We start from the raw sequence: 13,475 nt of genomic DNA, 5'->3' as shown, positions 1-13,475 counted from the left end.
TTCATCGGGGACAGATACAGACGATCAATCAATATGGGAATTGCTCTGATGGAACGAAAGTCTGGTTTAGGAATGTTTGTACATTTCCCCGTGTAATAAAGTAGAAATTTTGAAGGCAGAAAATAACAGTGTTTAAAGTCCTGTAGGAGACAGAAATGTGATGTTTCTCGCATGATTAGACAATACATTTCAGTAATCAAAAGCATTTTCAAACATGCAAACAAGCATCTAAAATAACCCAGGTCAGAAAGGATTGTGAATTATCCCATCCTACATTAGATATGTATTTACAACAAAGAAATTTCTTTTTTTACTTGTTAGATAAATTGATTTCATTTGTTTCCCACAAATAAGACAGCCTTGGTGCCATGAGAAGAGCTGAGACATGAGAGCGTAGAGTTGAGTTTCATCTCACTGTGCAATCAATGAAACACGGGATCCGTTCCCACAGTACTGACGACACACACAGACAAGCACCCACCCACACATCAGACCCCCCTCCCCAACCACACACACACACACACACACACACACACACACACACACACACACACAACTATGTCTATCAAAATAAATGCTGCCTCTTAAACATAGCAGCAGACAGACAGAAAGATGAGGGACAATTTCTGATTCTGAGTGTTTGCGACAAAAACATAAGCAACTCAAGAAAAATGTAGGAGGCAGAGAAAAAAACCAAACGTGTTGAGATTAACCCTGAGGATACGCTCTCTCTCCAGACTACCCACGTCTCCATCGGCGTCCAAACACCCTGATGCTTCACAGACACAGATCTCGTACAACAGCTTCCTGTCTGCTCCTAATAATTTGTTTTGCTGCACTAAAATTTAGCAATAAATAATTGATACAAGCATAGATACACTGTTCTGTGTTTTGAGGCCACTTTCTGTAATTCTTACCAACATTCATAAGTGCTTTGGCAGCAACAGTACACCTGAGGTAATGAGATAATGACAGAGAAAGCAAACTGATGGAGATGCTTGTTAGACTGACAGAAACACTGCTGCAAATAACAACCCCCCAAAAAATCCTTTTTTTTTTTTTTTGGTTTCCATTTGTGTTGCTGAGGCTGGACTGGAAGAAGCTGGCAAAATTACCAAGAATTCACCCTGGGAATCGGGGCAGCCGTCTAATCGGATATGAGGAAAACATTTAGCCAGAGTGAATTTCTCAGAGGAGATTTTAAACCAGAGTTTCACTTCTGTCCTTCTTCCACAGAAGTCACTTCAATGTTTCATAAGTCATGTATAATAAATAATAAACAGTAGCACAGTTTATCTCTTTTGTGTGTTTCTCTCCATCTAATGCTCTCTCACTCTTTTGATCTTGAACATTTTGGAATATAAACTAAACTAAATAAATTCAAAATTATCAAACCAAACCAATGGATAAAAAAAACAAAGAAAGATTTCTGTTAAAACTGCATCAAAGACTCCTTTTTTCCTCTCACAATCTTCCACAAACTGATCAGTAAAAGAGCGGACACACGCACACACTCGCGCAAACACACACACAAGCGGATGACCCCTTTGTTCCCCAGTCAATCAGACAACACACACTCAGGCACATAAACACATAGAAAGATCAAAACACACACACACACACACACACACACACATTTCTTCTCCAAAAATAAGTCCATTATCTCCTGATCAATCACGGAAACAACAAAGCCAATCAATTTTATTGACGCTGATGACAGCATCACTCAATTAGCCAGCACTTCTCACTGTGCCAGAGGCAAATTACGCTGGTGATTTTTTTCGCCTGAAGCTTCTCTCCCATGAGACACTGGTGTGCTTAAATGAGTCTCCACGCGTTGTGAGTACTGACACTGAGTGAGTGTCAAACTGCACCGAGGGCACTGACACGCGCTGCTTCAACAAAGACGTGTTTGCTGCATAAAACAACAGTGTCCTGATGTTCCCGCGGACTTTAAAAGTAAACACAGTCTGCTTTTTTTTAAATGCCAGACTGTTAGATTGTTAACATGTAACTGCAGGTGACAACATCTGGTTTAACCAGCAGTGTGTCAGCATCTGGAGGCTTTTTGATCTCAACACTGAGGCGGTTTTCAAAAAGGTTAATGCATGCAAACAAAAATGAAGAGTGCAATTCAAACATCATGCAACACAAGAAACATTTCATTAACTTTGTAAAGGCTTTAAAACAAAGCACAACTTCTGCAGCTTTAACAGGTTAAAGATGCACTAATCAGTGTAGTTAACTTAAAGATGGCTCAGCTGACTAATGTGAAATGCGAGGTTCATAGTAACAAACTGCAGAGAATAAGCATGTTGTGAACACAGTATTATGGTCTTTCATTGTGTGGTTTTGGCTGCAACGGGAAGCTATTTTCAGTTAAAAAAGCAGCAGACAGACAAAGTTAACAACTTGCTGGTGCATTTAACAGGTCAATGTCACATGTTGTCTTTACGAGTTGGTGGAGACCTAAACAGAGCTAAAAGCAGAGCAAATACTGGAGAGGCTACTAGGCTAGCAAATTCATTGTATCAACATAAAACTCAGTAAATGCAGCATGTCAGTGCTGCGTTTGCATAATGTTTAGACTGCCCTCAAGTGTCCAATAAACATCAGTTACTGCAGCTTTAATATGGTGCCGGTGTGTAAAATGAATCTTAACAATATTGTCATCCACCTTGAAAGTCATCTGCAAATCAACAGGGAGCGTTACAATACAGTCTGGACTTAAGCCTTACTCGTTGTTGACTTTTGTCTGTCCTCATTTTGTTGTCAAGGTTGATGCCATCAGTTCCATTTTAAAGTAATCAATACTGCCACCATTCAAAAAGGTATCAGTGTCTGTTAGCAAAGATAAAAAGACAAAAGACAGATGCACAGGGAGAGAACAGACAGACGAAGGGAGGGAGGGAGATAAGACACATTAGAAACCTTCTTCCAGTCAGAGCAGGGCAGCGGAGAAAAGTGTGTGTGTGTGTGTGAGAGAGAGAGAGAGAGAGAGAGAGAGAGAGAGTGAGTGAGTGGTGTGAGCACAAAGGTCCAAGGTTCAAAGATCACAGAATTACTTCACTAGCCCCAACACACACATACACATTTTATTTTCCCCACATTCTCATGTTGTGAGAACAGTGAAACCTGACAGTGAAACCCCCCTCACCAAACCTCCAACACCACACTTCATACTGTACTGTATCTCACACACACACACACACACACACACACACACACACACACACACACAGAGAGGTCTGGTGAGTATAGTTAATCTTCTTAGTAATCACAAGGTTCAACTGTTGGACCAGAACAAAGTTCACATCGTCAACAACAACAGAGGTGAAATTTCTACCGATCAGAGAGAGACGGGGAGAGGAGAAGCCTAAAGGGACAGATAAAAGAGAAAGACAGACATAAAAAAAAGCAGACAAAGAGGACATTAAGAAAGGTGAGAACTTCTACATCTGGACCATCCTGTGGATCTATTCTGTGGATTATCTCACTAAGCTCTGCAGTGAAACCTGATGTGACACAGTGAAGTCTCCATATGTGATGTGACTGCCGTCGCTCAAAACTTCATCTTTGACCTCCACTCAGATCTCGGCGTCTGCAGACACATCATTAAGGAGAACTGTCAGGATGAGTGTGTATTAACTTACTCATAATATTTGGGAGCCACCTGCAAGTCATTTCCACCTACAACTATTCGAGGCATCTTTTGTGGGGAACCTGAAAACTGTGAGTGTATCTTTTGACATATACTATCTAATAACTGCAGAGCCTTTAATAAATCAAAACTGTGTTTCCTGTGTGGGGTGGTAGTAACTTTAGCTGCTGGTCTTTGTACCAGGTCAGCAGATGTTGCTTCTGTGTGTATGAAGGCTCACCCTTGCAAATGGCAGGCGCTGACAGAGATGGGCTGACTGCACTTCAATGCTTGCTGCCATTCAAACATTAAGAAAATGACACATGTGACTTTACCACTGACATTATGACCTTTTATTACTCAACATCAGTGCCACAACATGTTTCATATAAGGAAATACACACAGTAGCATCAGGCTGATTCACTGGACTAAACTGCATGCAGTACGAGTCCAAAATAAAAGTGAAAATGTATTATTTAAAATGACTTGACTCATGTGCTCGTTAATGAAAAGCCTTGGAGCACAGCTCAAAAGGTTCAAATACCACACGGTTTATTGACAAAACTTATTACATACGCATTTATCTACTGCACATAGACGTGTGTATTCAAAGTTAGAAAAAAAATCATATTATTACAATTAATCTGTTCTCAGTCAGTGAACAATTTACATGCAGGCCCACCCATAGAAAGCAGATGAAACTCAAAGCAGGAACAGCGAGTGTCTGATTGCATAAAATAAAAACAGGTTAACTGTTCCTCATACACACACAGTGCATCTGCCTCACATACACAAGAGTGTGTGTGAGGAAGATGCACTGTGTTGATTCGTCTCTTTTTGGCTCAAAATAAAATTTAATGGGCTTCATTTTTAACAATCCCCGCATGCTGTGCACAGTCTTTCCTGCTCAGCTTCCAGACCGTCGTTGGTAAGCACAGGGGAGATTTTGTTTTTGTTTTCCTCCAGGGATGAAGTCGATTCTTAATTTGGGTATAACCACGTTCACTTTTCCAGCAGTTTGAGAAACAACAAACAAGACTTTTCATGGTCTTGAGAAACTGCAGCGTTTATTAGCTGACGCGCTGTAACCTGTACTGTAGATTTACTGCCAAGCTGACAATTTACTGCAAAAAGTGTCCCGTGAACGCCTGCATTTGCTGTCACTTTTCCTCTGCTCTGCTTGTCTGGTATCAACTTTAACTTAAAGCCTTTTTTCCCACTGGGCTCATACCTCAAACCTTTTCCAGTTTGCACATATCTATATTTAATTGCAAGTTGAAATGATTGCACTGATTTTAAAAGACTTTAAAAACCTGGATTGCACACAAATGATTCATTACAGTTCTGATAAAAATAACAAAGATGGCGGCTACATTTTTCTTCACGTCATTGTACGATAACGTGAAACTAGCGCATTATTTGTCCTGTCTCACTTTGAACGGAAAATCTTTCAGGTTTTCACCCTGTGTCTGTTATTGTCTGTTCTCCTTATTTGACAATCATTACAATACTTTAATTGTTCTAGTGAATTAAATCTACCCTCAAAATTGTTTGCTTTCGTTTTACTTTGTGACCTCTTGCTATAGTATATTATCACAAATACCTTTAATTAAAGTTTACTGTAGTAAAGTAACTTTATTTATTCCCACCTTGTTAACCTTTTCAGTGCCTCAACATAGGACCTTCACTTTGAAATATAATCATTTGAAGGCAATTAAAATACATTGCATCTTTTTTTTTTTTTTTTTTTTGCTTTTCATACATTGTTAGCATAGTTTTATTCTTGGTGCCTGGCAGTCTTTTGAATTTCATATTATTAAATTAATGTTTAAATGTACCTGATTATGCCGTGTTAACACTTTAATTCTGCCTTCCTCCCTTCATCATTCACTTCCTCCCATGCAGAATGGAGGTGCTGAGTGGCCCCTGGGCCGATGTAGTCCTGCTGCTTCGACAGACAATCGCCCAGATGGACAGAGAGACAGGCAGCTCTCTTACTCTCTGGCTGTTCGGCCTGCTGCTGTTCCTGTCTGTCTGTCTGCTGCTGCTGCAGCTGATCATCTACCTCAGCTGGAAACTCAGAGAGGGTAGGCACGTTATTAACTTTTTCATATCCAGCCCAGATGTCTTACTGTGGGAAGATGCCTTTCTTCAGTGCCACACATGCTACAAAAACCTACACTCATCATCACAGTTTAAGGATTTCTGCATAAAAACATACATCAAAAGGAGGGCTAGATTTCGCTACATGTTACAACTATTACGGTTAACGCACCACAACATTCTGAAGATGTCAAAATAGTCATGAAAACTTACACAGCTAAATAAAACATCGCAGCAGAAGTTCACCACTGTTTCTTGCTAACACGCAGACGCCCAGCAGCGCCTTGTCGAAGTCTCAAATTCACCTTTTCTATTGAACAATACCTGACAGCTCGTTCGGCTAACAGGTAGAATAATGTGCAGGAGCCCTGAAGCTAAGGTGGTCTCTAAATAATGGAAATCACTGTGGGGGGTGGGGGGTGGGGGGAGCTTGGCAATGTGACATTTTTAGGATGGAACAAAATTTGACTGTGAAGATAATGAGACGATTAGTCATGTGAATGTGTGAGAGATACAATGAGTGTTAAGAGAGGATAATGACAGAAATTAGTGTCTTCAAAGCATGAAACCGTGGATAAATGGCTACTCTTTCACCAGGTGAACCTGATCTTTTTGTGCTTTGCTTTGACATAGAAACACACTCAGTCAGACACGCACATCCAGCAAAGATCATGTCACCATCTGCTCCCACTCTTACTGGACATATGAAAGTGAAGATCAGCTTTATAAATTTCATTTCACACACTGGCCTGATGTCTGTTACGTGCAGCCAATGTCATACACAAAAGGTGTGTGCACGGTGGTGTCTACAAGTTAGCAATTAAAATAACAATTAAATCTAGAAATTTAAAAATCTTAAATGATTTTTATTTAGTATCATCAAATCTCACAAAAAGCCCCAAACCAACCATGAATAGATCCACTAACAGGTCACCTTCAGACAGATTTAATCACCTGTAACAGATGTGTTAACCACCACAGTGCTGCACCTTAAATATAAACTCACTCAGTCATGTTGGGGTCCTTCTTGCTGCCTTCGCCCGGTTCAGACATCCAGCTTTCACCAAACCACAGCGGACAAGCAACAGCTTGTAAAACATAATAGGCCATTCTGTCAAGTTTCTGATAAAACATACCTATTTCCAACAACAGAAAGTGAAGAAAGCTAAAAACAGTGGGCAAGAAGCTGACAATAAATTACTTTGTTCAACAATGTTTAGCATTTAATGAGCTGGCTCAACATTAAGGTAACCTGTTAGCAAAGTAGATGACTGCTAGATGTAATATACACTACAATATCCACTATACTGACAAAAGTATTGGGACATCAATATTGATGTTTATTGACATCGCATCCTGAGTACATAGACATTAATATGGAGTTGGTTCCCCGTTTGCAGCTTTAACAGCTTCCACTCTTCTGAGAAGGCTTTCAACAAGACTTTTCTGTGGGAATTTTTGCCCAATCATGCAGTAGAGCATTTGAAAAAACATGCATTTTATTACCTGAAACACCTGTAACCACCGCCAAAGCGGTAGCAGGGTGTCGCATCGTGGCTCTCAGTGCGCATGCGTAAATGGCATATTTTAGCAAACCAGGTTTTTCCGTTGAAAGTAAATCATAATAAAAAGCTTTGCAGACATTAAAGCTGATTGCCTATAAACTGACAGTTACTGGCTAAACTGTTGCTCACTAGCGACTTCAAAAGTTTTAACTGGTAAAAGTGCAATATGGGAAAACAGCTGAAACAAACTGTATAAGGTGGTTAATACTTCCGTGTTGCCCGTGTCACCAATCCTGACTTGCTGAACAACCTTTCTTCCACAGCTGAAGCTGATCTCTCAGGGTTTCCACAAGACAGAAGCGCCATCTACAGGCACATACGCAGAAATACACAGCTGAGGAGAAGGAGCGTTGGGTAGCACTCACACACCTGATCAGATGAGCAGACAGGAAAGTCACTTGCTGCACACCTGTTGAAATCAACATTTTCCTTACTGTTCTGAACAGTCAACATATCCACAGACTGATGTAAACACCAGCAGCGCCTGGGAGGGATGTAGGCTATCTCAAGCAAAATCAAAGTGCCTTATAAAAATGAATGCTGAATACTGTAAAGAAAGTCTGTGAAAATTACTTGTCTGATGTATGTCTTTAAATCACTAAGGGGAATCTGGACGTTATCACTTTCTCCAAAGAGACTCTGACATCTAAAGACATCTTTTGTCGAAGCATGTCACCAAGAAATTCGCAACAGTTGTAATTGTTCACTTGCATTTCATATTAGACACCCTAACTATCAAGTGCAAGAGACTGAAGAAGTTTTGTGTACATAGAAGAATTTTAACCAATAACTGCATGAATGAAGAAATGATAATGGCCGACAGATTTCAGAGTATAACAATCTTTATTTAAACAGTGTTACACAGGGGAGGAGTGGCTGTGTGTGGGGAGACACAAGACAGTTAAGCTGCTAGATAGAATAACCCTACCAGTGATCATTGGTTGGCTAACTGGGAGCGATGAAGCGGCTGTGGTTGGGTTTCCCAAAATGTGTTTCTTTGCAAAATATTTTTGAAAGTGATTTTTTTAAGTAGTTAAAATACAAAACTGTGCTGGTATTAATTAAAAATGTGTCCAAACTGGTGTACAAAGCCTGAGATATAACTGTAAAGGACATAGTCCAATTCTAATTTGTCTCCCTCATCAGAAAGAGATGTCATTGTGTGGATTAGACCTAGTCTAATGGCAGTGTGCTGTTGGTTTTCTTTGCAACATCACCCCCCACATTATGTTACCATGTTCAGATCCCTGACAGTTTTAAAATCAGCTGGCACTGAATCAGCATCAGTTGTTTGGAGTGACATTATGGAGTTGTCATGAAGGTAACCAGAGAAAACTTTCAACAGCTCAGCTGAACTCTTTGTATACTGTTTTTTTTCTTTTTTTCTTTTTAAATTTTAAGTTTGAGTAAACTCAATTAAACTTGACAAGACATTTTGGAAAACCAGACCTCACAGCACCCAAAGCTCCTGCGATTGGTTAAAACAGAGCCCAGATCCCCTGGGGAAAAGAGGTTAAACCTGGGACTAAAAATACACACACACACACAAAAAAGGTGGCAGAAAATTTGATTTGCAGTGATGTTCCTTCAATGTCAAAAACACTGTCACAATATTAAAAATATTCAAGAGCGCACACAATAAATCCCACCTTTCAACAACTAGATCACAGGGAAAAGACAACAATTGATGAGAAAATCTACAAATATAGCTGTTGTGATATAACTGTTGCTTTTTAAAAGTTTTTTTTTTCTTTTTTTCAAACAGCGAAAGCTTCCAAAGCTGCCTAGTGTGTTGCACGGTTTGTTTGTTTGTTTTATTTCAATGCTTTTCTGCTGTTTTATCTCTTTGAAAGAGGGTTAGAGGTTAAAGCTTCCCCCTCATCTGGAATGTCATTTAAATGCATAGCAGAGGTCACACCAGTGTTTTCCAATAAAGCCCAGACAGTCACTACCGCTCTGTTGTCTGGCTGTGCCTCAGTCCAGAAACAAAGCCTTACACTGGGGTTAAATTAAGAGGTACGTACCATTTCAAATGTGGCGAAGGTGAGACAATATTACTTTGTTAAAAAAAAAATAAAAAAGAAACGGATGAGGGTGATTGCAGTCAGTCTGGAGCGTTCAGACAAATCTAGGCAGGTACAGGTGGAATGTTTTTTATATCATCTGTGGCACCTCTTTGCTTACAATCAGTTAAATTTCCAGAAAAACATGTTTTTGTTTTTCAGTGTCATGCATTAAATGAAATGTATTAGACCAAGCACCTTGTTCTAACCCATTTAACGCTGCCAGTATTTACACAGTGTCACATTTCTCTGGAGTTATGCTGAACATTTGGGTAAAAGAACACAGAAACATGAATAAAGCATCACATCATTTGGGGGTTTCAAGAGCACTTCAAACCCTCTGATACACCTCCCTTTAAGCTGCATTTTACTGTTACATTGTAACTGTTTCCATGTTGGTCTGTAGTGTACTGTCGGATTCAGAGTGTCATGGGTTTTTTGCGTGGTAGAATACAAATGTGAAAACAAAAAATAAAACAAAATCACCTTAATGCTGAAGAGTATTTTGGTTTTGGTGAAACAGTTACAACACAGCCAGTGTCAGGTCAGAGATGATCTTACCTAGACGTACTGCATGAGCAGAAAAATCTGTTATCTACACACTCTCACACCAATCAGCGTGGTAGCCTTCTATCTAGACTCGCTCAAGATACTCTTGCAAGATAAAAATGTGTGAAGACTTGCTGAATTTAATCCCAGGTCTTGGGTTGTGTCGGTATTATCTAGAACGGTAATGGTAACTGAAGCTGGGAGTGAAATTAAGCACTGAACTATGACAATAAACAAGCTCTGATGTAGAGTTAGCAAACTGGTAGAAATTCAGTTTTTCAGGTTTCAAGTTGCTCTGACTGTATGCCCACACTTTGGTACCTGTTCTGGTTGTGGATGAGTTGTTGTTTTGAATAGCACTGTCCTAAGATGAGCTTCACCATGACTAGAACTTGCCCTTGCTGTAGAGTAAGGCCAACATTAATCAGTGTACACATTTCTTATTCATTGCCAAGTTGTTACAGTGACACCCCTATCTCCCAAATACCTCTCAGTTTACTGGTCCTCTCTCCCAATCAAAAAGTCTGCTCCCTTGCTTCCCTGTGGCCCAATAGGAATGGCTAGTGTTGGGCGGGCCCAGGGAGAGCGTTTAGCTGATGAAAAGCTGCTTTACTGCTCCCATCTAATAAGCTTCATTTATACTGTACAGAAAGTCATATAAACCAGCTTTAAAGTCAGTTCACTTTGAGTTCAACTTCATTTCCGTTCAGTAAAAATTTTGAATACAGCGAAACTTACAAATATATCACAAAAAAAAAAAAATAATTCCACCTGCAACATTTGGCTTGCCAAGTTTAAGGAATGTCAAACCCACCGACAAAATTAAGATTACCTCACCATTAGTAATGCAAATGTCTTCTCTACTGAGAGTGAAATGCGAATTGAACTGAGCATGAACTCACTCCGCCGCTAGTCAAACACACAAGGATCGTGGATGAATATGAACTACTCTTACAGAGAGAGAGAAAAAGACAGACTGCAGTATTTTAAGTTACAGCTCCCTGTTTTTGGCAATCATTAGTAATAAATTGTGACATGACTGATTCTCCCATACACCTGACTGTGGATGTGCTTTAATCAATGAGACCTGATTGCTACACTTTGACAATAATTGACAAAGTTGTGTCTCCCTGTTTCCTGCAGGCCAGCTTCTTACTGAATTGCCATGTTATGTCATTATACTTTCCATTTACACAATAATGAAGTCAAGGAGGGAGCTGTAAATTAACAAATGACTTTTTTTACTTTCAGGAATGCACTAATAGCTCTTTTCCACTACTGAATCCAAGTATAAAACTTGATGTAAAATTAATCTTTTTCTTATTTTTCGAAAATGATAGATAAAAGCTTTCTCTGTCTGAGATCACCAGCATCTTTTTAATGTATGAAAAGAGCAGAATTTGCTTTGACATTTGAGGGTTATTTAAGGTCACTGGTACCTCATCAGGATTGGTTATCAGTGCACCCTTACAGTTTTTATTTTTGCAATACATGACAGACACGCTACCTTCTTTGTGTAAAACAAGCAGTTAAAGAAAAAAAAAAGAGCACTATTAAAAAATAAAAACAAGCTACAAATGTTAAGCTAACAAAGTGGTTCTTTTTTATTCCCTCAGAAAGAGGGAGGATATTATTTTTCTTTTTTCTTGGTTTTGAAGTGAGGGATTTCGATGCCACGGACACGTGAGAGAGGTCGACTGGGAAGAGACTGGCCACTTCTCTTCATTTGTCTACCTCTTCTCCTGCTGTTTCTTCAGCTCTTCTTCCTCTTCAGTCAGTCAAGGTTGGTTGTCGTAGGGTGATGGAGGTCGGTCAACGTCAACAGAGAAAACAGTCATGATGGGCCCTTCAGCTCTGGAGAAATACAGGTAATCAACCTGAGTGGTGTGATGATTGGCAGTCCACGTTACCTTCCTACTCATAATACTTCCTTTGTGCCCCCCTCCACCCCCACACACACAGAGCTCCATTAGTCACTACATGCCTTCCTAAATTCAATATCTCTTCCTTTACCTTCGCATGTGTGATGATAGCTGATGGTTTAGCAGCTTCACTTGTGTGAGTTTTTATTTCATCACACTATCAGCTTTTCTCTTCAGTACGTAAACCACTCTATGCACTCCCACTGCTGATAAAGTCATTTCACATGAACAGTAATAATAATAATAACAATAATAATTCCTTACTACTATTTTTATTACCTGAGTTCAGTCAATCCTCCTCCTCAGCCAGTTCAGTTTCTTTATGAACCACCACTCTGGTAACAGACATGTCAGGATGTTGCTCTTTGGCCTCCTTAATGGCCTGAGCTAATGCCTGCAGTGCGACCACACAGTCACAGCACCGAGCACAGCAGGCAGTGGGGGAATGTGGAGGAAGGAGAGGAGGGAGGGGAAGGTGTAATTAAATGAAAAATTAAATGACAAGTGCAAAGAATGACAAGCATGCTGGATTTACGATCAATGTGCTATTTCACTTCTTTGGGTTGAGTGGGGGATATCCAGTAAAGTGGATGAAGTAATAGCAGACACATCAAGTGGGAAAACATTCCCACTTGATGTTACAGATCTGTTGTTCTTGTGTAAATCCAGCGAATCAAACAAGACAGGCAACTTAAACAAACCAAGGGACATGGAATCATGCATAAAGACCAAGACCTGTGCAAAACGAACTATTTTCTTTGTTCAGTATTCAATATTATGAAGGCACTATGTGCACTCTTCACTTTTACTGCTCAAAGCCACCATCTACTCAGTGGCCATCAATTAGAAAGTATCAGCAGAGAGATTCCCATTTGAGAAAAAAACATGAATCACCCTTCACTTTGAAATATGTCTTTAAACTTTTTTCATCAGGTCTTCAAACAAATTTACACTTACAGGTCAGGGTTTATCATCACGTAAAGATTATAGGAGATGTGTAACTCTCATACTTTTAGGACAATGCACAAGAGATGATGGTTGCAAAACAGAACTGATATAAGGATCTAGTTACCTTTGGTCGCCTAAACTCGGGGGACCAATAGCCCACCAGTGTTAGGGAAATTCATTAGGATGTAAAGATGCTTCAAATCTGCATTTAATCTGCACTCACGGTTATGTTTTCATTTAAAATCCAACATGCTTGTGTACAATATAAACATAGAAAAATAAACAAAGAAACAAATGTCAAAAACAAAGAAAATGTCAGTGTCCAAATACATTTGGACTGCTTCAAATCTTAGTCTAGATTTAGTACGTCATGCCAAAAAATACATATTTGATTTTCTAAAATCGACAATCAAAGACCAAGACAGAAAATTTAACCGACCAAATCAAGCAAAACAATCAGATACAGCGTGGCAAAAAATGAAAAAGGTTAAGACACCCTTTTCTAGACGTATATGTGAATAAAAGACAGATGTAGCAGATTTTTAGGAATATGAAGTGGGACTAATGACAAGTGGTCACCTGTAATGCGTGATTACTAAATGAAATGGTACAATCAGACTGTGAGCAACATGATAGACATGTCACCAGATGTTCAACTGTTCCCTAAAGTCTAAGCAACCAGAA

At 39.5% G+C, this 13,475-nt stretch overlaps 1 protein-coding gene and 1 long non-coding RNA gene across 12 annotated transcripts in view; one reads left to right on the top strand and one right to left on the bottom strand.

Annotated features, from left to right (window-relative positions):
- The first annotated feature begins 3,228 nt into the window (after positions 1 to 3,228).
- On the top strand, positions 3,229 to 7,710 carry LOC124050524. Its single transcript, XR_006841648.1, has 3 exons — positions 3,229 to 3,732; positions 5,547 to 5,728; positions 7,573 to 7,710. It is a non-coding gene; the product is annotated as an uncharacterized LOC124050524 (long non-coding RNA).
- A 985-nt stretch (positions 7,711 to 8,695) lies between these two features.
- The window catches only part of epb41l2 (erythrocyte membrane protein band 4.1 like 2), a 46,130-nt gene continuing 41,350 nt past the window's right edge, over positions 8,696 to 13,475 (bottom strand). For all 11 annotated transcript variants that reach the window (XM_046373146.1, XM_046373145.1, XM_046373155.1 and 8 more), the window contains 2 exons: positions 12,123 to 12,237; positions 8,696 to 11,775 (listed from right to left, as the gene is read on the bottom strand). In XM_046373146.1, the coding sequence (XP_046229102.1) occupies positions 12,133 to 12,237 (105 nt within the window). In that variant the 3' untranslated portion in view covers positions 8,696 to 11,775; positions 12,123 to 12,132. The remainder of the gene's footprint in view (positions 11,776 to 12,122; positions 12,238 to 13,475) is intronic.

This window comes from Scatophagus argus, chromosome 19, assembly GCF_020382885.2.
Source record: "Scatophagus argus isolate fScaArg1 chromosome 19, fScaArg1.pri, whole genome shotgun sequence".
Lineage (NCBI taxonomy): Eukaryota > Metazoa > Chordata > Actinopteri > Scatophagidae > Scatophagus > Scatophagus argus.
Note: the sequence above shows the minus strand (reverse complement) of the source record. Positions and strands in the feature narration are given on the sequence as shown.